We start from the raw sequence: 24400 nt of genomic DNA on the forward strand, positions 1-24400 counted from the left end.
TGTGTGTTGTGTTGTGTTCTGCATGGGTTCTTATACTGGCTCCTCGCTAGAGCAGGGCACATTTTTTTTGGCTAAAACCTTTTATTTTTTTTTGTGCTGCAAAATGCACATTGGTTTTGGCCGAACCATTTCACCAACTCGTGTCGATGTCACCAAACTGTTTTGGCTGAAATGAAAAAAGAAAACATTTCAGAACCGTGGAAATGAACCATTTTGATATTGCCAAACAAAAACTTTCCAGGCTTGATTTGCAAAACTAAGAAGGAGGCGCTGCCTGAAAACGGTTAGCCCAGTGCCTGGGCCTCTCCCCTGGGATTTGGGAGACCTGGGTTCAAATCACTGCCCTGGGGTTGGGACGTGACCCCAGGCTGTTGTTTGTACTGGGGTCAGTCTCCCAATCCCTGCTGTGGAAGTTGTTCTGCTTTGCAGAGTGTCGTGTGTGCTTGTGCTGACAACCGCGAACCCGTTGCCGCTAACGAGGAGAGACGCCAGCCAGTGAGAGGCCATTGCTCAATAACTGGGTTATTTTTAGATTTATAAGGTGCCCACCATGGGTCTCCAGAGAAATAAAATCCAAGGAGGAGCCCTCCTGCCTGAATGCCTCATTTCCTGCCCCCCAGACCTGTCCCCCCTGGGCCATCTCCGTCCTGTGTGGGCTGAGCTGCAGCCAGCGTGATCTCCCCCCAGGTCCCTATCTCAGCTCCAGCGGCCAAGGCACGGCCAGCCAGTCTCTAGTCCTGCCAGACGGCAGCGAGGGCCGGGAGGCTTCACAACTGGTGCAGGAGGGCCACCGGCTCACTGCGGGCGTCTTGTGCCGCTTTCCCAGCTGAGACACCAGACGCGGGAGAGGAATTTGTTCCCGGGTGGTTTGTTCTGTGCAGCGCCCTTGGCCGGGGTACGCCAGGCCCCGTGGCACCGAGGAGGGGCCTGTGCTGCTGCCTTGCGCTGCTTGCCTGTGAGAAAACTGCTGCGCTCTCCTGGCAGAGCCCCCTTACCGGGCAGGGGCCAGGTTTGCGTTAGTGGCTCACTTAATATCTGCTCCTGCCTCCTCCTGTGTGTCCTCCCAGCCCGCCCGGCCTGGCTCCCTGCCTGTGGGTTCTGCCTGCAGCGCCCCCCACTCCGCATGCAGCCTGGGGGCAGACGCTTGTGCTGCTCCGCAAAGAGCCAACAGCCCCAGCAGACCCCGGAGCTTGGGCGTGCTTCCCGGGTAGATGACGCCTCCGTCAGCACAGCGCCCCCTACTGCTCTTCTGGAGTATTGGCTCAGCACTAACTCGCAGGGGAGAGCGCCTCCTGCTGAGCTCCCCGTCCCACTCCCTGCAGCAGAACACTCCCAGCGCTGCAGTGGGCCAGCACGGCCAGAGGGGAGAGCGCCCCCTGCTGACCCCCCTCTCCGCTCCAGGCAGCTGAGTGTTCGCAGTGCCAGGACTTGTGCACATGGTCCCCTGGGGAGGGGCGCTTGGTAGATCTCCAGCAGCTGCTCTCAGGTGAATGCCCTCCCAGCTGTTCTAGCGTGGCTGGCTCCCCCTTCTGCCCACCCTCCCTCATGGTGATGGGGGTGGGGCCCACCGCCTCCTGCACCGGGACCCTCCCCCCCAGCCCTGTGCCTCACGCCGGGCCTGCGGGATCGGCCCTGGCAGTGCCAATACGGAGCTGTCAGGAAGAATAAACGTCCAGGGCTCAGTGTGCTGGAACTAATGAAAACGAAGAGCTGGGAAGCTGGAGAATCATGCCCCCGAGGGAGCACTTTCCCCCCCGCACGTGGGGCCGAGCGCCGGCCTGCCTGTCGGACGAGGAGCTGGCTACATCACTGCCTCGTTAGCTCTCGCATGGAGGTTCCCTCTGCCTACTGCACGACCTGGGACAGGAGACTCCAAGGCTCTGCGTATCCTGAGCTGCTCTCGCCCGAAGCCCCAGCCATCGGGGGCGGCAGGGGGCCTGCCCGGCCATTGCCTGGTGGGACAAACGCATGGCATGTGATGGGTGCGTCGGGGCGTGGCGTTGTGTGGCGTGGTGTTGTGTGGCGTGGCCTTCTCCTCTCCCGGCATGCCAGCATCACGCCATGGCGACGTCTCCTCTTGCAGCGCGGCGTGGGGGAGCAGCCTTGTGTCGTGATGCAGCTGCGTGACACGGCAGGGCCTTGCGGAGCCGGGGGGGATGGGTCGTGCCATGCCACGTCACGGTCACAAGCACTGTCACTAGCAGCGGTCACGCCGTCGTCGCACGATGCAGGGTCAGGCGGGGCACCGTCCGACTGCTGCAGTGCAGGGGTAGAGTGATGCAGCATCCTCGTGTCGTGACACAAACGGACGCAGGGGTCACGTGGCCCAGAGCCCTTGTCTTGGGGCGTGCGTGCTGCAGTGTGACACGATGGAACATCCTGGCTTCAGCCGTGCGCTGGGTGGGAGCAGCAGCCACTAGTGATCGGTTACAATCCCAGTGCGAAGCCTCTTCCCGCAGCAGCCGGTATTGCGCCGCCCTGACAGCGCACGGGGTCCAGTCACTGGCTGAACCAGAGGTCACTTCGGTGGGGTCCCTTGGGCGAGGGTGGGGACTGCGCTGCTGAGCCGTGGACGGGTTCGCTCCTCTGTTGGGATGGCTGGCACTGACGACCGACCCTTATAATGCAGCTCCGGGAGCTTTTATTCCAGTGTGTTTCCTCCCTGGGGGAGGTGTCTTTCCCATCCCGATGGCCAAGCAAGGGATACTGCCTGCAATGTGTCCCTGCCCCCGGGGTCCAGCTGGGAGGGAGGAGCCAGCGGAAGACTGGCCTGGGCAAACAGGCTGCGAGGCCAAGAAATAGGCCTGGCGGGTGGGTGGGAAGAAGAAGCTGGCGAGGGCTGGCTGGCATCTGCCCACCCAGCAGTGGTTCCGGAGACCACGCGAGGGAACGGAGTTGATTTGCTCCCTGGAGGTGGTGCCGACTCCCCGCCCATTCCTGGCTGGCGCAGAGACAGCGAGGACGACACCGAAGAACAAAAGGGTTTTGTTCCTGTGGAAACCGCAGCGGCGAAGTTGCAGTCGGAGCTGCGAGGGGGCTGACGAGGACATGTGCCGGGGCGGATGGGGGCTCCGTCGTGCACGGCCGAACCCTCGGCCCTGCAGGAGTGTGGGTAGGAGGCTGGGCGTCAGGACAGCTGGGTTCTGTTGCTCCCTGGAAGGCAGTTCAATCTAGTGGCTGGCATCTCGGGCTGCGAGTCAGGACTGGTGGTTTCTGTGACTCTCCCTAGAAGTTACTATGGGGTGGTTAGAGGCGGGTGCTGTGTGTCAGGACTCCTGGGTTCTGTTCTCTTTGGGGCAGGGACCATCTGTGTTCTGTGTTTGTACAAAGTCTAGCACTGCAGGCTCCTGGCCAGTGACTAGCGCCGCTACGTGCTCCGGCAGTACAAATAATTCATAATAGTATTGCTGGGCCGTGCGCTCGTTAGCTCATTTCACTTAGGCCTGTGAGCAGCCAGCCGCTGGCTGGGGCTTAAGTCTCAAATGGTGGCGGCTGGGGTTGAGTTTGGATGGGTGCACGGACGTATGACTCAAAGGGATTCTTGAGTTCTCCTGCCACTGAGCTTGTCTGTGACCTTCTGTGCCTCAGTTTCCCCATGTGTCCAGCTGGGGGAAGGTCTGCGGACATGAGTGAGTTACGAGAGCTCTGGCAGCACTCTGATGCCAAGTATTGTACCATGGAGACCAGGATCCTCTTTCCCCATGCAGGGACCCTGTCTGGGGGGAGCTGCTGAGCTGCATGAATACAAAGGATGTAGGGGAGAGGCGCAGCCTAGGGCTCCAAAGCAGAGCTCCTCTGGGATTCATGTGGCTGCTGCTGGCGGGCCCTTGATAGATGCATTCCCTAGGGTCACGTAACCGGTAAGTCTGTTTCCTCTCTTCTAGGGGCCTTGGAGCCCATGGGACCCAGATCTAGACCTCCCCTGCCAGTGTCTTTGCAGCCCCCCAGCCCTATCCTGCGTGGTGCTGTGTGGCCCCCTCTCCTTTTGAAATCACCAGGCGCTGATGGGGCCAGCACCTTGCAGGGAGAGTCCCCAGCTACCCAGATTCTGCAAAACCATCTGTTGTGTTTGCTCCCCATCCTGCCCACCAGTTGTGCCATGAAGTCACGAGTCTCGCATCCTTCTGCAAAGCTTCACCAAAGCAGCCAACCTTCCGGGGCACTTTCCCATCCCTCCCACCGCCAGTCAGATCCAGCTCCTTCCCATCTACCCGCAGGCTGAGGACTCCAGCTTGCTGGGCGTGGTCCCCTGCTCCAGGCCCCATGCTTGGCCGCGGTTTCCAGCCCCACCTGAGCTCCTTGGACTCCGGCTAGCTTTGAGCCCTTGGCGCTGCCAACCACAATGCTGCAGCAATCACGCTGCCTTCCCCATTCCTGCCCTGACATACTTGCAGCAGCCAGAGTGTCTCCAGCTGCATGTTACAGGCAGGTGCGTCATGCCACCAGAGAGCTGGCATCTCTTTCGCAACGTGGGGCTCACGCTGGTGGTTCTTGTGAGATCGGACCCTGGAAACGGCCCCTGTTCTCTGCTCTGAGAGTGCTACGCTAGCACGGAGAGAGCAAACCTTCATCCTCGCACCGGCGTGACTTTCACCCGCCTTGCCCTGACCTCCTCCCCCCGGATCCCCTCCCTCCCAGATCTCCCACCTTTAGCGTTCTGCCCGCTACGCTGGCTGTATCTCAGATCACGCGTGGGCTCCTGCTGCAGCCTCCGAGGTCAGCCCAGCTCACGTCGCAGATGCAAAGCCCCTCTTAAAAGCGACGCTTCCGCCCTGATTTAATAAGGCAGCTGCCATCCGTTATTTTATTAATGAGTTATTAAAATCCCGTTTGAGGCGAAGCAGCTGCAGCTCTAGGATCATTCCCAAGAAATATGTCTTTAATGATCCGTTGGTTCCTAGTTAATGTACAACAGGTGCCCGCAGGAGCCTCCGTGTCCTGGCAGAGTCCCGCTCTGATGAGTGTCGTCCTGACTCCAGAGGGCCCCCCACGCTGTCCTGGTCCCAATGCCTTTGGTAGAAGGTTTCGATCCGTCAGTCCCTGCTGTGCTCACTCAGGACAGGATGTGGGGAGTAGCCGGGAAAGTCGGTAGCGTTCGGTCTGTTCTCCCCGCAGCTTATCACAAGCCCTGTGTGGCTGTCTCCCCGAGAGGGGCTCTCCCCTGTAGGGATACTGGTTACATTTCCCCTGCTCTACAGGAGCACCTCTCCGGCGAGAGGCGTTGGAATCCCCTCCCTGCTCTCCCATGGGGAGGCGGCTCAGGCTCTGGGGACAGCTCGTGGGCTCCCCTGTGTGCCCTGGATCTGTTATATCCGAGCGCCTCGCTGCCAGGAGTTCAGGTCTCTCTAGCTCACCCAGTCCTTGGCCATCAAGGTGGGGAATTTGCACCAACCGTGATGTGAATGGGACTGAGACCCAGCAGCCTCATTGCACGTGGGCCGCTCATTAGTAACCCGGCTGCCCTGGGCTGGATTTGAACCAGCGACCTAGCAGCAGCAAGGTTGCTGGGATGGCGAGGGGGGCGAGTTTACCCGTTTCCTCCTGCATGGCCATGGCAGTTCGCGAAGCGCAGCTCAGGATAACAGGCTCGTCACGGCCTCCCTGATCCCTGTGCCAAAGTCAGCTGTTAATTAAAAGGGCTCTTGCCCCGGTTTGTTACATTGCTGAATGGGGTGGGGGCACTTGCTCACCTGCTTCTCTCCCCAAATTACCTGTCGCCTGTGATCTTTGCAGAAGGGCAGGGGAAGGGACAGAGGGGGGCTGGAGAGACGCAGCCAGTGTGTCGCATTGATTCCCGAGCATTGTCCCGGGGAGCGTCTGACAGAGCCAGTGAAACCCCGGCTAAAGCCGCCCTGTGAACATTTAACAGGCTGCGGTGATTATGTCGTGTGTGGTAGTTTGGAGCAAACCCAGGGCTGTGGGGAGGGGGCTTTCTGCTGTCTGTCCCAGGACTGTGGGGAGGGGGTTTTCTGCTGTCCGTCCCAGGGCTGTGGGAGGGGGCTTTCTGCTGTCCATCCGTGGCCATGTGTGTGAATGCGGGTGTGTGCATGCAGCGCGTTTGCAGGCAGGGGTAGTGTGTGTGCAGGCGGGGTGTGTGCAGGCGGGGTGGGGGTGTGCCCATGTGTTGCCCAGACACTAAGGACATTCTGACCCAGAACTGTCTTGCTGATCCGGTACCTGTTGCATCCGGGGGGAGGGAGGGGTGACTGCATCCCAGGTCCTGGCTTGTTCCTCTGCCAAGCAGATGCTGCCTCCTTTGTTCTATATTTAGCAGGGGGACGCGCCTTTGGTCTCTGATTTTTGGGGGACTGTTCTCAGTGCTCGCCCGGCTCTCTCCCTCCTTTCCCCCAGGGCCGTGCCGCTGTAGTCAGTGCCAGGCGGCTCTGGTGACGATGCCAGGTGGTTTGGGAGCCTGTTAACCTCCCAGTTCAGAGCTGGCCACGGTTCGTGAGAGATGCCAGCAGCCTGGCTGGTGCTAGTCAAGTTCAGCAGAGGAGACAGCTGGGCCCTCCAGCGCTGAGCTGATGCCCGTTGTGTGGGCAGTGCCCACTGGGACGTGGGATAGGCTGGCGCTGTCACGGCCTGCATGGCACTATGTGCATAAAGCCCCCAGTTCTCCAGGGCTGTCACCACTGCCTCTTATACTAGATCTTAAATCAGCCAATCAGGATCCTCTCCCCATGGCCATTTATACCATCCCTGCGATCCCTGACACCGGTACGGCGCCCCTGGGTCATAGAATCACAGGACTGGAAGGGACCTTGAGAGGTGATCAAATCCAGTCCCCTGCACTCATGGCAGGACTAAGTATCTAGACCATCCCTGACAGGTGTTTGTCCAACCTGCTCTTAAAAATCCCCAATGATGGAGATTCCACCACCTCCCCAGGCAATTGATTCCAGTGCTTCACCACCCCGACAGTTGGGAAGTTTTTCCTAACGTCCAACCTAAACCTCCCTTGCTGCAATTTAAGCCCCTTGCTTCTTGTCCTGTCCTCAGAGGTTAATGAGAACAATTTTTCTCCCTCCTCCTTGTAACAACCGTTTATGTACTTGAAAACTCTTATCATGTCCCCACCAGGTCTTCTCTTTTCCAGACTAAACTAACCCAATTTTTTCAATCTAGGTCGTGTTTTCTAGACCTTTCATCATGTTTGTTGCTCTTCTCTGGACTTTCTTGAATTTGTCCACATCTTTTCTGAAATGTGGCGCCCAGAACTGGACCCAATACTGCAGTTGAGGCCTGATCAGCACAGAGTAGAGCGGAAGAATTACTTCTCGTGTGGTACAACTCTCCTGCTAATACAGCCCAGAATGATGTTCGCTTTTTCTGCAACAGTGTTACACTGTTGACTCATATTTAGCTTGTGGTGCACCATGACCCCCAGATCCCTTTCCGCAGTGCTCCTGCCTAGGCAGTCAGTTCCCATTTTGTAGGTGTGCAACTGATCGTTCCTTCCTAAGTGGAGGACTTTGCATTTGTCCTTATTGAATTTCATCCTATTTACTTCAGACCGTTTCTCCAGTTTGTTCAGATCATTTTGAATTTTAATCCGATCCTCCAAAGCACTTGCAACCCCTCCCAGCCTGGTATCATCTGCAGACTTAATAATGTACTCTGTATGCCATTAGCTAAATCGGTGATGGGGCAGGAGAAAGCTGCATCAGGCTCTGCCACGGCATGGGCTGGGCGGTTCTGCGTAAGGCGAGCATCGGGCAGCCTCTGATTCAGTCCTGCCTCCCGGCCGGGGAAGCTGCATTTGGGGGGAAGGGCTGTGAGTGTCCCAGTGCATAGAAAACCTCTCTTGGGACACTCCAGGAGACGCAGATGCAGAGCAGAGGTCCCAGGGTAAGTTTTCCCTCCGGGAGATGAGTGGGGAAACTCCAGTCATTCACGGAGACTCTCCAACAAGGCACTGGGCATCTGGCACTGCCTGCCTCCATGCCAGGGGCACAACAGCCCTGGGGACCCAGTGGGAGCCTGAGGTCCCAGCACCCACTCTGGGCAGGAGCGCGTTGTTTGCTGGGCTGTCAGACTGGGACCCTCCCCAGCCCCTGACACTCTGGTCTCTCCCATCAGCTGCCCTTTGGCCTGCGGGCAGGCGGTTGGCGCTCACCCCCCCGGAAAGCCATTGGCAGCGCCAGGAAGCTGGTGTGGAGAGCAGGGAAAGCCAGGGTGAGTCTGGCCCAAGGACGCTCCCTCGCCTGGTTGTGCTGGCGGGGGTGTCTCCTGGGATTATCTCAGAGCCTCTCCCGCCATGGAGAATCTCTCTCTGCTTCCTAGCCCCCCTGGAGCAGTGCCGTGGTCCCACAGGCCTGGTGCTACCACGTTACAAACCACGCCAGCGTGTGGGCATAAAGTGTGAATTATCTCTGTTTCCCTGCCCCGGGAGCAGCAGAAAGAGCTGCTGGGGCGGGGCGAGCCCCACACCTCCATGGGGCTGGCACTGAGGGGTTGAAAGTGGCTGGGGGTCTCTGGCCTGTGCTTGGCAGGGGCTCAGATGAGACGATCTGTGAGCCAGTAAAGCAGGCTCTGTGAAGGCTGGTGGGCAGAGGCTATGGCCCTGGAGAAGGGGGTCTGTGTCAGTTGTGCCGGGCTGGGTGCTGCAGGGAAACGCTGGCCCTTCGGCAGCGGGCAGCTGGCCAAGCCACGGGGGTTTGGTTTGTGGTTTGGGATTAGCGCTGAGGAGATACGGCCGGCGTTCTCCCGCTCTCAGAGGAAAGCCCAGCTGTTCTCCACCCTCCTCCAGCGAAGGGTTAACCAAGGGCTTGGCAAACACGAGCTGAGCCTCCCAGGTGCCTTGCGGCATCCGCCTCGTTGCAGGTGGGGAAACGGTGAGACCGGCCTCCAGACGGGAACCGACTTCCAGAGCCCACCCAGGCTGGAGCTGGGACCGGAACCCAGGTGTCCTGTTCTCACCTCACCGCCCACTCCCTGCAGAGTCAGGGCTAGAACCCAGTGGGAGCAGGATTTGTTATTTGTATTGCCCTCACGGCCCGGGTCCCGGTCGCGCTCGGTGCTGCACAGAGCAAACCCAAAGTCCCTGCCCCATAGCCCCTAGGAAGCCCCCAGTTGGTGCCTCTTGTCAGTGCCAGGTGCCCTCAGTAGCTCCGTGCTCCCTGGCCAGCCTGGGGGCGAAGGGGAAGCTGTGGGAAACCCCCTTGTTCCCCAGCTCTCCCCCACCCCCCGCTACTGCGTGAGCTGCTGGATTCTTGGGTGGGGGATGGCAGGGAGTGAGACTTGGGTGGGAGGCGGAGACGGAGACTGGGATGGAGGGACTCGGGGGGCCTTGGATGGGAATCACCCCCCTCAGGAGTCATAAAGCTCCGCCCCCTTTAACTCCTTCAATCCCACTGGTGCCGCGACGCCCGCAGATGCGGCTGCCTGGCATTGCTCAGGACTGGATGCTCTACCGCTCCCCTGCCCCGTTCTCCTTTGTCCTGCCCCAGCCTGTCTGTCTGCGCTACCCGCCAGCGGGGCAGATGCTACGCGCCCTGGGCAGGGCCAGCCCCCTTTGTTACCGGCCTGTGCAACATCGAGCAAAGCTCCAGGCTCGGGCAGCCGTCATGTATATATCTGGGGAGGGCTGTATCTCAGGAATCCCTTGCTCAAATGTCCCCAAATTTAGATCACTAGCCCTACCGCATGCGCCCACGAGGCACCCCAAGTTTCAAAGCAATACGGGTAAGGATACTGCTGCAGCTCAGTAAGGCTCTGTCTGTCTGTCCCTCTCTCCCTCCTGCAGGGCAAATGACATAGGATGACCCCTGCTGGTCCCCTCTTACTGTCTGTGATATCGTCTCTCTTGTGGCTAACGTGGGGCTTCGACCCAGCTCCCAGCGCCTGCTCAGCTCTGGCCTCCGGGGTTCTCTACGGCTCGTTCTCGCTCAAGGACCTCTTCCCCACCATCGCCACCGGCTGCTCGTGGACCCTGGAGAACCCCGACCCCACCAAGTACTCCCTGTACCTCAAGTTCAACCGGGAGGAGCAGGTGTGCACCCACTTCTCCCCCATGGTGCTGCCGCTCGACCATTACCTCGCCAACTACACCTGCGGCCCGCAGGGAGAGGCGGGGCCGCCCCCCCGGGGCCAGGAGGACGGGGAGGAGGAAGGGGAGGCCCGACTGGAGCTGTGCCAGGGCGCCAGCCCCATCACCTTCCTGCACTTCGACAAGAACTTTGTGCAGCTGTGCCTGGCCGCCGAGCCCGAGGCCGCGCCCCGGCTGCTGGCCCCCGACGCCCTGGAGTTCCGCTTCGTGGAGGTGCTGCTCATCAACAACAACAACTCCAGCCAGTTCACCTGCGGGGTGCTGTGCCGCTGGTTCGAGGAGTGTCTGCGGCTGGGGGAGCGGGGGGCGCGGCGCTGCGGCCTCACCCAGGCGGGCTGCAGCTGCCAGGCCGAGGTCCCGCCGGTGCCCCGGCAAAACGAGACGCTCTCCAACGCCCTGCCGCCAGCCGGCGCCCCGGCCGCCACGAGCAGCAGCCAGTGCTGCGTGACCGAGCTGCATTCTGGGAATGCGAATGATTTATACGCGCCGGAGATTAAATACGGTAAGGGGGCGCCGGGGCCTGGAGGAGGGCGGGGGGTTCAGAGTAACGGAGCCGCAGCCGGCTCGGGCTGCATTTCATCACTGGGTGCTGAGAGGGGGATGGAATGTGGCCCCTTCCGCCTCCGGGAATCTACTTTCCCTGTTAGCACTCTGGGGCGCGGGTTGCCCAGCGCGGGCAGTTCTAATGCCATCCAGTAGAGGGCAGCGGCGCTCGTGCACGCTAGTCATGGTCTGTAGTGATTACAGCCGTGTGCTAGTGCATGGGAGGCGGCAGAGTGACCCATCTGGCTCCAGTCTGTGCTGAGCGGAGACGGGGAGCTAGTGGAGTTGGTTTATAACCAGAGCGCTCAGCTCCAGCCCACCCGAGTGACGCCCACGATGGCGTTTGGCCCGATAGCATCCTGCCCTTGGTTTGCTGCGAGTTCATGTTGCCGTTTGGCCTGGAAGGAATCCAGCTCGAGTCCCGTCCCAGTCTCCGTCCCCGGCTCCCGGAGCAGGTGTGTGTGCAGGGTGTGTGTGCAGGGGAGCCGCTGCATCGCCAGCCGGGGGCGATGTGTTGCTTTGCGATGCTCTGGTTGGGTTGTGAGGTTGTAGCGTGATGGGACCCGGCAGCTTTGGGGTGCACTGGGGCCTGGTGAGTGCCCAGACGGCCCTGGCGGCAGCCCTGCGCTCTGGCTGTGCGGAGCTGCCTGGCGTCAGGCTGGCGAAGGGGAAAGGTTTGATGGTTGGGCCGCATTGAGCACGTCGGTTTGCAGCGCTCCGCCAGCTTTCCTGGCTCTGGGGCCGGCTCCGAGGCCTTTCTCTTGGATGCAGATGGCTCCGTGCGCTTCCCCCAGGGCGCATCGAACGTACCGACCCTAAGGCTGCTTAGAACAGACCCCTTGTGCCCAGCGCGGGCTGCTCCGGGTGCCGTCCATTCTAGAGCGGGGAGGGGAGCGGCTCCCCTGTCCCCTTTGGCAGCTGGATTCTGGGGTGGTCGGGGGAGTGGGGGTGGAAGGGGGAAGGCCACGTGCAGTGTGGTGCTAAGTCCAGCAGGGGGCAGAATGGACTCCCAGAGCAGGTTACCCTGGGGCGCGTGCACAAGGTTAGAGCTGGGGAGGAGTTTGCAGTTCACATGCTGTATTTACCCCCCCCCCCAATCCATGGCATGGGGGGCACTGGGCAGGGGATCTCACTGGCACCATCTTCCCTGTTGGCTGGGCGTCGGTGGGCGTGATCAGCAGCTGATTTCCCATCCCTCTCTGCTGTGCTGAGACCTGCGTCCCACCACCTGGCTGGTGTGAGCTCCCAGTCCAGAGCCAGCAGCCTCTCCTGAATCCCAGGCCTTGGATCCCTCATCCCCACCACAACAGCCCCTCCCAGCGGCCTTTGCGGGAGGCTCGAGGCTGGCGCTCGGCTGCGAGGAGGAGAGAGCGAAAGGCCCAGGGGGCAGCTGCGTCCCTCAAGGGGGCTGGAGTTTTGCCCATCTCTCCTGCGTCCCCTCGCGGGGGTGGATCGGGGGCAGCATCTGGCACACCGAGAGAAGGCCTGGAAAAGCCACAGGGGGTGGGGGGAGAGGCTGTGGGTGGGGGGATCCACCCTGCACCCAGCCGGCGGCCGCATCATTCACTGGAGTCAATGGAAAGATGGGAATCCAGGGCTTGGGTCAGGCCCCAGAATTCTGCCCCCCCCCCTCCCCCCAGCTTACCCCTGGGATGGGTGAATTCAGGCCATGGAGATTTCTCCTCCTCCCCTCTCCCCCCGGCAATGGGAAAGTAAATACTTTTAGAGCCTTTCCCTGTTGATCCTGCCCCACGTCCCCAGCCAGTGAGCACAGCCCCTGCCCTCCCTCCTGAGGCTGGGGGCTTCTCCCCAGCTCCCTGCTGCGGCCGCGGCTGCCTGGGTGACTGAAGCGCCTGGGGCAGGAGGCCCTGTCATCCCGCACTGGTGGAGACGCAGCAAACAATTGACAGGTAAAATGACCCGTTCCTGTGACAAATTACCCCTGACTGCAGCAGGGCAGGTGCCTGTTATTCCAGCCAGGCTGGAAAGGCGTGCGGCAGAGCTCTGCGGGCTATTAACCAGGAGGAATGAGGCCATTTGCTTGTTATAGAATCTCATGAACCTAAAGTGAAATTAAAGCTCCAGAGCGTCCCTGCTGGATGGCTGGGCTGGTTCTCGCGGCCTGGCAAAGCAGGGCTGGGTGGCCCTTGCTGTGGGATGCCTGCTGCTTCGAGCCACTCCGCAGAGACGTGTGAGGGGGTGCGTGTGCCCGGCTGTGCCAGGGCCAGTCAGCATCTGCCACGGCCCCCACCCTTCGAGCCAGTCTGGGGCAGCTCTGCCAGTGCATCTCGGGCCGGACCCACAGCGCCCCCTGCTCTTCCAGCCCTGGGCCACCCCCCAGCTCCGCCAGTGCATCTCGGGCCGGACCCACAGCGCCCCCTGTTCTTCCAGCCCTGGGCCATCCCCTGCTCCGCCAGTGCATCTCGGGCCGGACCCACAGCGCCCCCTGTTCTTCCAGCCCTGGGCCACCCCCAGCTCCGCCAGTGCATCTCGGGCCGGACCCACAGCGCCCCCTGTTCTTCCAGCCCTGGGCCACCCCCTGCTCTGCCAATGCATCTCGGGCCGGACCCACAGCGCCCCCTGTTCTTCCAGCCCTGGGCCACCCCCAGCTCCACCAGTGCATCTCGGGCCGGACCCACAGCGCCCCCTGTTCTTCCAGCCCTGGGCCACCCCCTGCTCTGCCAGTGCATCTCAGGCCGGACCCACAGCGCCCCCTGTTCTTCCAGCCCTGGGCCACCCCCTGCTCTGCCAGTGCATCTCAGGCCGGACCCACAGCGCCCCCTGTTCTTCCAGCCCTGGGCCACCCCCAGCTCCACCAGTGCATCTCGGGCCGGACCCACACAGTCTTCAGACTCTTGTCTCTTTGTTTCCCCTGCCAAGCTCTTCAGTGACAGCTGGCTGGTGCATCAGCCCTTTGGGCCCCGGAGCCCTCTGGCCAGTGGCCCTGCTGGCTCATGCACTCGGCTGAGTGCCTGCTTTGAGGGGTAGGGACCATCGGGCTGACGAGGGCTCTGTGCGTTTGGAGGGGAGCGGTAGCATTGTGTAAATCGAACCGTGCGAGATCCGAATTGGTGCCAGAATTGGGAGCTGTGGCCAGGAGTAGCCGCCCCGTGGGCCATTGCAGATGTTCCCGCAGCCTGACGGGAGCCGGGGCTGGCTGGGCGGGCGGCGGAGCAGTTTGGCAGGGTCCTGTCCTTATCTGGGGCGCTGCTTCCTGCTGTTCTCATCGGCTCAGGCCTGTGGCATTACTGGCTCTTTACTGGGCTTCAGCATTTCTATCCGGAGCTAAATGTCTTCCTGGGCAAATCCCTCTGAATAATCCCTGCTCTCTTCCAGCCACGCGGTTATAAACCGCTTCCTTCCAAGGGAGATCTCGGTGGGCTTTTTTCAAATGCAAATGTCGATGGAAGGCTAGGGGCCGGTGGCCTGGCGCAGACGCTTTCCCTGGGCGGATCCGCGCTTGGAGCCCTGCAGACCCCATAGATAGGGGACAGGTTGTGACGGAGCGATTCTGGCGGGACCCAACTGAGAGTGCCAAATCAGGACCAATTGCTTAAACAGGGCAGTTACAGCCCTAGGCTGGGGTTTTTCCACCTCTAAGGCAAACCAAACCAGCCAGACAAAAAGGACTTTGGTCTCACCCCACTGGCTAACCACAAGTCACACAAGCAATTTCCTTAGACACTCCAGTCTCCCAGTATCACCACCAGTGCACTCGTCCTGGGGATGAATGGTTATGAAAACCAACACCCCAATAAAAGAAAAAGGTTCTCTCGATCCCAAAGGACCAAGCCCCAGACCCAGGTCAATATACACATCAGATCTTACCCACAAATCACGCTGTTGCCAGTCCTTTAGAATCTAAAATCTAAAGGTTTATTTACAAAGGGAAAAAGGTAGAGATGAGAGGTAGAATTGGTTAAATGGAATCAATTACATACAGTAATGGCAAAGTTCTTAGTTCAGGCTTGCAGCAGTGCTGGAGTAAACTGCAGGTTCAGATTAAGTCTCTGGAATACATCCCCCACTGGGATGGGTCGTTCAGTCCCTTGTGTAAAGCTTCAGTTTGTAGCAAAGTCCCTCCAGAGGTCAGAAGCAGGATTGAAGACCAGATGGAGATGAGGCATTAGCCTTATATAGACTTTTCCAGGTGTAAGAATCCCTTTGTCTTCACTGTGGAAAATTACAGCAAAATGGAGCCTGGAGTCACATGGGCCAGTCCCTGCATACTTTGCTGAGTCACAAGGCGTGTCTGCCTTCCCTCCATGGGTCAATTGTGTAGCCGATGGCCCTTTAATGGGCCATCAAGCCAGCTATGCCGGGCTAACATCAGCTTTGTCTGGGACACTTCCCAGAGGCAGAGCATAATACAGAATACAGACATTACAGAGCCAATACTTATAACTTCAACTACAAAATGATACGCAGACATACAGACAGCATAATCATAACCAGCAACCCAGAACCTGGTCTTAGACACCTTAGATGACCCCCTCTACCCCAGGTTTGGTGCCACTACAGGACCTTGGTTGCAACCCATGTTCTATATGGTCCCCATTTATATCAATAACGTCACACAGGTCCCTGCAGGGCTTGGGAGAGCCAGCACCCCCGGCGTGTCCTTGGAGCAGGCTGCCTTGAGCTGTGTGCGCTAGTACTGGGCACCGCAGGCTGTCTGCGCAGTGCCGCCGCGGTTGGCTTCGGGCAGCCCTGGGACAGTGCGGGATTCCAAGAGTGGGCGCTGATGCCCTGGTGTCTAGGGTTACGAGATGTGACGAAGTGGGGCTGTTCTTAATGTGTCCTCTGAATACTGGGTGGGGGCCTCAGTTTCTGGCCGACCCTCTGTCTCCTGGCAACTAATGGCCAGGGCCCTTCCCCCTGCAAGGGGATGCTAAAGGTGCGGGAGAACAAAGAGATCAGAGAGCTCCTGGCCCGGGAAAGAGACAAAGCCAGAGAAGAAGGGGCTGGCTGGGGACGAGGAGTGAGGGCAGATGTGGGGGTCTGGCTCACTGCCCCAGAATGGACCCGGCTGAGGGGTCCTGTTCTCTGTACCTACAAGCTCTGGTTTAGACCATGTTCCTGTCATCGAATAAACCTGTTTTACTGGCTGGCTCAGAGTCACGTCTGACTGTGCAGCACCCTCTGGGCCACGCCTGGGCGGACTCGCTGTGGGAAGCGCACGGAGGGGCAGAGGATGCTGAATGCTCCAAGGAGAGACCCAGGAGGTGAAGCCGTGGGAGCTCCTTGCCCTGGAGACAGTCTGCGCCAAGGGAGAGGAGGCTCCCCAAAGTCCTGCCTGGCTTGGTGGGGAGCAGTTCCAGAGCAGCGCCCGGGGGCTCCGTGACACCTCCACAGCGCAAGAAACCTCCCCAAACCCCAGCCCAAAACAACCCCTGTGGGTCTCTGAGTCTGGATCACCTGGCTTGGGCTTGCGCTATGGAGCTAAACAGAGGTGTAGACATCCCTGCTGGGCTCCGAGAGCCGGCAAGGTGGGGGTGTCTCAGCGTCCAGGCTCCAGACCAAGCAGGAACGGTGACACTGCTAGTTTCGGCCCTGTACCACAAGCCTGAGTCAGCTGCCCCAGGCTCGGAGACTTGCTGCCCGGTGTTTGTTTATGAGTTTTTTTGCAGCAGAAAGGCACCCTGGGGCTCCCTGTGAGAAGAGGCGGGCGGGCTATCGGCTGTCCTGTTGGGTAGCTGGCTTGGGCAGAATTCTGCCTGCGCGTGTTGAGAATTTCGATGGAGAATGTCCGTGTTTATTTGTAAGCAGGGTTTTTACACGTGTATGGATGGAAATGTTCACAGTTGTGGGACGTTATGGGGGGGGCGGGTCAGGCAGTAATTACTTAGAGGCAGTAAAAGTTCAAGCTTCTTGGGTGACGGGGGGTAAGTCGCTGGATCTCTCGGGGTTCAGGTTCTGCATCTGGGGAGGGAGGATATGCCCTTCTCCCACCCCTCGCTTGTCCGTGTAGATCAGGAGAGCAGGGCAGGGGCTGTCTCTCGCTGTGTGTTTGTGCAGAGCCCGGCACAGTGGGGTCCTGCTCTGTCCTGAGGCTATAGCTGCTGCTGTAATACACGTGGGTATTACGCAGCATGGGCCATGTTCAATGGGCTGGAGCTCTCTGGATCCCAGGGCAGGCTGGAGTGCGGTGGACGTCTCCACGGTGCAGTCTGTCCTTGGTCTCTCGCTGCCAGCCCGTGCCTGTTGGGATGAAGGCTTTTGCAGTGTGGCCATGTGAGCAGAGACCCCTCCAAACTCACTCCAGGCCAGCTCCCCAGCAGCCAGCGCTGTCCTGGGCCAGATGCAGGTGGGCGGTCTCGAGGGGAGGGGTGCCTGGCAGAGCTGCATGGCGCGATCGCCCGTGTCCCGCGCCCCCTGGGGATCTCTGAGGCTGCTGTTCTGAGCAGGCTCCGTGTCTCTGCGAGTGCCCGAGCGGTGATTGTTCTGGAAGGGCAGTTGCCTGAACTCGGTTACCTTCGCCAAATTATGTTTGACATTCAATTAAACCCACAAGGCACCTGGATGTAAAATGTTATTGTAGAGATGAAGTCGCAGGGGTAATTCATTTTATTGGCAGGATCATCATTGGCAGGGATTGCTGGAGACAGCCTGGGCCTTGGGAGCGCGTTGACGGCTCGCACCACAGAGCACACTACAGCCTGGGCTGAGCTGGGGTGCCAGCATGTGGTGCCCGGACCGATCAGCTTTGCTCGTGGGATCGGCTGCCGGATTTGGGACACGACTGGACTGGCATATCGCTGGGCATTGGCATGTAGTGCCACTGCCTCCCTCGCACGCCTGTCCTGAGCCCCCTGTTTGTGACCCTGTCCTCCCATGTCACGCAGCTCAGAGGCCTCTCTGCTGTACAGAGCCCATGGACGGATCAGCGTTCCCACCTTTCTAGGAGCGCCGCATGTTCCTGCACGCTCATGTGCATGTGTGTGCTCACATTCTTGCACACTCACATGCACTCTTCATTCTCACACGCTTGCACGCTGTCTTTTACATTTGTACACATGTCCGTGGCATGGCACGCTGACACATACACATCCTTCACTCTTGCGCACTTGCACGCAATGCATCATTTTTCACATTTACACACTTGTGCGTGCTATGGCTCCCTCACTCTCGTGCATGTTCTTCAACCTTGCATAGCTGCACACTTGTGCACGTTGTCACACACATTCCAGCTTGCCCATGGGTGTTCTTTGGCTTGCTCCTGCACGTATTTGTATTCCCATGTGCTTGTGCATCTTCTCCTCTGCCTTCTGCACTTTCCTTTCACGGCTGTATGCTAGTGCACGGTCTCATGCACACTCAGACACTCATGGCTGGGTGTGCTTTTGTGCACTTAGGCACACACCTGGACACAAACACGAATGCATGGGAGTCTCTCTGTGCACAAGCAGAGAGCAGGGGGCAGTGCATCCAGGAACTGGCAGAGATGTGGGTTAATCTGGGGAGAGAAGAGTTACTGACATGCTAGGGCTGATAAACCTGCAGCTTGTTGTTAGAGTGTCAGCAAGCGTGTGAAAAGGGCGTGTGTGATGAGTGTGTGTGTGCATGCGTGTGAGGCCACGGCTGGTGACAGAGATGCCGCCTCACTCCAGTGCCCTGCAGCGGGAAGCCTGCCTGGTCCTGGCTGGAGAAGCAGCGGGCAGAGGGCAGAGACGAGAGGACAGAGATGTTCATGTTCCCGAATGCTGGGCTGTAGCTGAAGGTGGCGGGTTGGGGCTGGTAGCCACTAGCCTGCCCCAGCCGGGACTCACACCTGGCATCCTCCCAAGTCCTGGCTGCATGGAGATGCCACTAAGAATAGCCCCCTGTTTGCCTTTCAGGTTCTCCATGGCAGGCTGGGCCGGGGGGCTGAATGCTGGGCTTTGATTCTGCATTGGCAGACGCCCAGCCAGCCGGGATCTCATCAGGCCTCCTCCAGGGACCTGGAGCCACACGTTCCTCCTGGGGCTGCGGGGGGATCATCGCCCGCTCCTGCGTGCTCCCGATGGGACCAGGCCTGGCTCCTCCGGGGGTTGAAACCGGCTCCAAGAGCTGTGAGGCCCGTCACCCTGGCTACCAGTGCCCAGGGGTGTTGGAGCATCTGTACAGGGAGCTCTCTGGGGCGGTGCTCGGTGGTGAGCGTACAGCTGCCTGTCGCGTCGTTACTTGGTTGTGCCCTGTCCCCGGACAGGTCTGGGCTGTTGTGCCAGGGCAGAAGGCTCTCGGTGGAGGATCTGCTGCAGGCCTTCATTTCCTGGGCAAACACAAAGACACCCGTGCACGTGCACTCTGCCAGCCTTCCCTGCATGTGGGCGTGCACGCCCCCGCCCACCCGCCCACCCTCTCTCTTACTCTGCTGTCTCACCCTGCCTATGCTGTGCACACACATGCTTCCTTCCGGCACCCGTGCGCTGCCCACGTTTGCATGGAGCTTTATCATCCATCAGAACCTGGCAAATTCCGTGCCAGCCCAGAGGCTGTGGGCGAGTGTGAATGGGAGATTGCAGGAGAAGCTGTGTGTGTGTGTGGGGGGGGGGCATTTTAGCTGTGATCACGCCTGGAGCCTGTTCACAGCCGGCTCCCTCCAGAGCACAGTCAGGATCTGTGCCACGGTGAGAAAACATTGGTGCTTGCAAAGGAAGCATCACACGCAGGGGGCGTGGGGGAGGGGCTGCCAAGGGACCCCAGCCTGCCCTCTGCAAAGAGCTGCACAGGGGCTGGAAAGTCCCCGTGGGAACCGAAGCCCAGCAGCTCCCTGGGTGGAAGCTGAGCCCAGGCAGAACAGGAGCTGGGGTTGCTAACCCTGGAGGGCTCACGGGCCAGGGCTCCATGGAGCGAGCCTAGGCCAGGGTCTAGTTAAGCCACCGAGGCACATGGACGGATGTGTTTCTGGCGGCTCCGCGTCGGAGCCAGCGGAGCGCGGCACATTCTGCTTCGGGTTTGCTCTGAATTTTCGGGTTCACTTGCTGCTGAAATGGGGAGGCACCGATCCGGAGGCGTAGCAGGGGCGGGCGGCGAGGTGTGATGGAGAGGATGCTGGAGTGGGAGCCACATGGCAGCCCCCAGCAGGGTGAATGGCCACAACGGGCCTCGTCCACCCCCCAGCTGCCTCCTCTGTAGGTCCAGGCTCACAGATGGGCCGTGTGCTCCCAGCAGCCTGGGGCGTTGTCATGGACTCACAGATCCTGCCCACGCTTGGCCCCGTGCGGTCCGTGGGGGGTGCCCCTTTCAGTGAGACAGCCCTTCTCGGGGGTCCACTGTCTCTTGGGGTCAGGCCCCTCCACCTCCTGGAGCCGCACCTCTCTGAGCCTTAGCATGTCTGTCTCTCGCCGTGGGCCCCCTCGGGGAGTCCACGCGCTCTGGACCCCCAGGGCCTCCACCCCCAAAGGGGTTGATGGGACCCTGTTCTCTAGACTGGAATGACTCCCAGCCAGTGTAAAACAGGAGGGTTTATTGAGCGTTGAACACAGCACAGGAAACTCTCTGGGCCTCAGGCCTGGCTTCCCTCAGCACAGCACATCCCAGTCCCCCTGCATCCAGGTGGGCCCTGCCTGCTCCCCATCTCCAGCCCGAGTTCCCCTTCTTCCCAGCTGGGCATCTGAGGTCACTGGCCCCGAGCCCCGCCTCTGTCCATTGCCTTCTCTCCAGGTAAACAGGGTCCTAAACTGGTCCCCGGACCTCCTCTCCTCGCTTCTGTCCTCTGGCCCCTCTGCTGGTCAGGTCACCGGGGTCCTCTCTTCACAGCCCATTGTCCTCCCTCTGGCCAGTACCAGCTGCGACTCCTGAGCTGGGCCTCCGGGTCGTCAGGTCCCCAGTCGCTGGGGATCCGTCCTCCAGGCCATCGGCCGGGGTCCCGAGTCCCTCTCCAGTCCTCTGTAACAACAAACTCCCTCTCCCCTCCCCTCGTTAAACCAGTAACACCCAGGGACACTGAGTCCCACTCCCTCTGCATGCAACCCTCTGGAAAACCAAGGAAAACACAAGAAAATCCCCCACTTCATCACAGCCGTGAAGCCCTTCGTCTCGGTGGGGGAGACCAAACTTCCCCACGCGCCTGCGGGGCCAGCATGCTGGGGGGCGGAGCGCTGAGTGCGAATCCTGCTGGGCAGAAAAAGCTGGCTGTGGTTGTCCTCCCACCCCCAAGCCCAGTCCCACCACCCACGCGGGAGACCGCAGCGCTGCCAAGCAGGTTAAAACAGAGGTGGCTGGAAGCTGTTGGGTAGCCATGGCAACCGCCGCGCTGCGGGGAGCTGGCTTCGGCAGGGTGATGAACAAGAAGGGAAGCGTGTGAGATTTGGGCAGGTGGCAGCCGGGCATAGGGGGTGGATGATCGGATGCAACGGACCAAAGGGAGACGGATCCTAGTGGGGTGAGCAAGGTGCAATCCCCAGGAAGTGGCCAGAGCCGTGTTACTTGTGGAAGAATGGCCGTGTGAGCCAGGCCGTGAGCTGGGACACGTGTGACTGGGTACAGCTCTTTGCGCGATGTCTGCCTCAGTTTCCCCCTCCGTAAAATCAGAGGTGATGCTACTGGCTTGTCTCAGAGGGGATGTGAGGATACCTGCGGTGCTGGGCCGGAGGGGCTCAGATACTCCAACAGCAGGCTGGATCAGGCGGCAAACATCTCCCGCTAGGCTGGCCGGCCGAGCTTGGCTCTGTCCATCGCGTACATCACTGCGGAGGGTCATTGCCTGGGCGGCAGGAGACGCCGCCTGGTGAAATGCTCTGGCCTGGGTCACCTGGGTAGCCAGGCTAGATGCTCAGAGCGGTGGGACCTCTGGGTCTTAATCTCTCTGGCTGCCCAAGAACAATAGGCCGTTTGTAGCTGGGCGGCTTCCCAGCTCTTCTCCGTCTTCAGTCCCCCTCCTTCCTGGGGGAGCGTAGCCGGTGGGGAGGGTGGGGGGAGCACAGGGTGTGTTTGACTAGCCGCCTTTTCCTCTGGTGCCAGCATTAAGTGCTTCTCTGCCTTCCCCTGAGCAGAGACGGGTGGGGGAGGTAAGATCTTTTCTTGGACCCACTTCTGCTGGTGGGAGAGACCAGCTTTCGAGCCACCCAGAGCTGGTCTGCAGGGCTGGGAGAGGCACAGTGGAGCCCCTCGTTCAATGATCCCACCCCTTAGTGCGGGAGGTGAAAAGTGAGCGGATTTCCCTGGAGGCTGAGGACTAAAGAAAGCCCCAGGCAGAGCGAGCCAGGAGGGGGCAGATGGAGATAAACGGGGGGACAGGCAGAGACCTCGGGGGGCTCCAGCACTTCACACGGGGGCCTGTTGTGAAAGGCGTCTGAACTGGCCTGCCTGCGGGGAGCCAAGCAAGCCCAGCTGGAGCGGGCTGCTTGGCACTCAGTGTGCGGTGTGTGCAGGGCAGTTGGGGTCGGGAGGAGCTCTGTGGGGTGCATTGGGGGCCCCCGTCTGGGGGAGCTCTGGGACCCCTGTCTGGGGGTGCTTTGGAGGGGACAGTTTTTGGGATGCTTATAGGGTGCACCGAGGTCAGTGTGTGTAGAGGGGGCGGGGGGGGGGCTCTGTGGGTGCATTATTGTGTCCGTTCCAATCGCAGCCCTGGCTGTTTGTGGCATGAGGGTTTTCGCAGCTCTTGCCTGGCTGGGGTTTCAGTTAAGCAAAAATGGACGATCACGGTCACGTTGTGTTTGTTCCGCCCCCTGTTTCGGGGCGCCGCGGCTGGAGAGTCCCGGGGGATTGCTCCCCCTTTGCCCTGTTTTACCTTCCTTTGCCTCTGCTTGGTGTTTTCTCGCTCCTTATACACCATGGCCAACTTCTGCCCTGCAATACGCTCCACAACCCCCGTCAATCCAGGGTAGCAGACTAGAACTCCCCTCTGTCTGTCCATTCTAACCTATAGACAAATCCAAATCTGTTGGCTTCTCCTGCCACTGAAATGCAGCCACCTCTGGGGCAGAGCGCAGTAGCTGTTTAACAGTCCCATTGCTGAAGAGTCCAAGGATCCAGTGGGGCCCGCGGAAGGGATTTGCGAGGCTGGATGAACTTAGCCGAGGTCGCTGGGGTGGGGTGATTTACCTGCATGCTAAACTATTTAGATCAAAATGGAGACCCACTGCCGCGGCGTCCCTGGTAGTTCCTCTGGCTCGTGAGCACGGCGGCTCCTATGGCCAATCAGTTCTGTCTTGGCGGCCCCGATGCAAGGTGCCTGCTCCCAGGCTGCGGTGCCAGCCCTGGCGGAGGCGATTGGGTCACTTCGCTCGTGATTTGGGGAGGGAATCTGCTGCCGTTTCCTAACTTGGGAGCCAATCGTCTCCCGTGGGACCTTGTCCCTTCTGCGCCTCGCCTTGTGCTGCCCACGGGGACGAGGCTCTGCCCTGGGGTCGCTACGTGCTCCTGCGCCAGGGCCTCCTGCCAGCTCCCCTGGGCCACCTCTCCAGGTTCCTGCTTGTTACTCACACCCGGTGGAGAAATTAAGGCCCCAGCAGATGACTCTAGGCATGGTCCATTTTGCTTGGTCTTCCTCCCTCATCCCGGTCTTTCTTTCTTTCTTTCCAGTGCTGTCCTCGGCACAGCTCCCTCCCCGTGGCTCTGAGGGCAGAGCAGCAGAGGAGAGAGGCGGCTCCGCAGAGAGCCATTAGCCAGAGACAAGCGAGGGGGAGCAGAGCCAGGATGTGGCAGGGGAGGGGGCAGGCTGGGCTGGTTCCCTGGTGCGGGAAGCTCTGCAGAGCGGCAGCCTGGGATTTAGTACTTTCCGAAGGAAATTGAATTTGGTTTCTTAGTCGAACGTAAGTGGGGAAAGTGCCCTCGTATATCCTGTGAATTTATTATTTGTTCTGGGCACTCGCTGCGCCATTCATAATTCCTGAGCGTTTCGCGTGGGGAGGCGGGCGGCTCTGCCCAGCGGCGCTCCCCCAGTCTGACCCGCCCTCAGCCGGGGGCTTTATCCACCTTCCAGTCTCCCCAGAGCTGGGCAGATCTTCGCGGGCTCCCCGCTCTCGTGTCCTGCGGCTCCAAGGAGCCCTTCGGGCGCGGATTAGATTGAGTCGGAAGCAACAGTCAGTAAATTTGGGTCCCTTTATGGCACCAATAAGTGTCAGCACAGTCAGCGCTCAGGTCAGCGGCCTGCATGTGTTTCATGCACAGCAGAGATACTGACAGGGCAGGTGCTTAATCCACCTAGCGGCAGCATCTGCCCCACGGGGAGGCAGGGTGGGGGAGGCCAAGGGTCCCTCTCATGCGGGTATAGGGCAGTGCATCTGGCAAGTCCAGTTTTGGTGGTGGTGGTGGGGGGCCTCTGAAACGGATTCACTCCCAGTTCTGCCCTCCATTGCTGCCTCGTTCTCACAGGGCACTGCTGGGAAGAAGTTCACGTTACCCTAATCTCAGCTGCCATTGCTGGGGCACTGCTGCAAGGAAGCTCGCACCACTCCACTCCCAGCTGGCCTTGCCAGGGCAGTGCTGGGGGGAAGCTCTCGCTGCTGGAAACCAGCTTCTCCAGGGTGGTGGCCCTGGGGCCGTCACTGGCAGCGGCTGGGAGCCCAACAGTTCTGGGGGTGGGGGGTTTCCTCCTCTTTCCAAGCGTCTCTGCCCAGGACCATTATCCGGGATATTCGTGCCAGTGAGTGTCATCGCCGGCGCTCCCTGCTGTTTGTTTCCTGTGGTGTGAAGCACCGGCAGGCCAGCGACAGAGCCGTGTGCCGGGAGCGCCGCAGATGGGAAGGTGCACACAGCAGAAAGCAATAGCCACTGCCGGAGAGCCTCCCCGAACCACCCGGCACTGGGCCAGATGGGATAACAGGAGCGGAGCAACCCGCACGCTCCCCTTGACAGACAGGGCTTGGCATCGCTTTATGCACC

General features: G+C 60.2%; 1 protein-coding gene across 6 annotated transcripts in view; it reads left to right on the forward strand.

Moving 5' to 3' along the window:
- The window catches only part of ADGRB2 (adhesion G protein-coupled receptor B2), a 98036-nt gene that overhangs the window by 14833 nt on the left and 58803 nt on the right, over positions 1-24400 (forward strand). For 3 of the 6 annotated variants that reach the window (XM_044998078.1, XM_044998080.1, XM_044998079.1), the window contains exon 2: positions 9746-10550. In XM_044998078.1, coding sequence (XP_044854013.1) covers positions 9761-10550 — 790 coding nt within the window. In that variant the 5' untranslated portion in view covers positions 9746-9760. Of the gene's footprint in view, positions 1-9745; positions 10551-20804; positions 21109-24400 lie in introns of those variants that run through there. The other 3 variants (XM_044998082.1, XM_044998083.1, XM_044998081.1) reach the window with 3 other exon arrangements.

The sequence above is a fragment of the Mauremys mutica genome, chromosome 23 (genome assembly GCF_020497125.1).
Source record: "Mauremys mutica isolate MM-2020 ecotype Southern chromosome 23, ASM2049712v1, whole genome shotgun sequence".
NCBI classification, from domain to species: Eukaryota; Metazoa; Chordata; order Testudines; family Geoemydidae; genus Mauremys; species Mauremys mutica.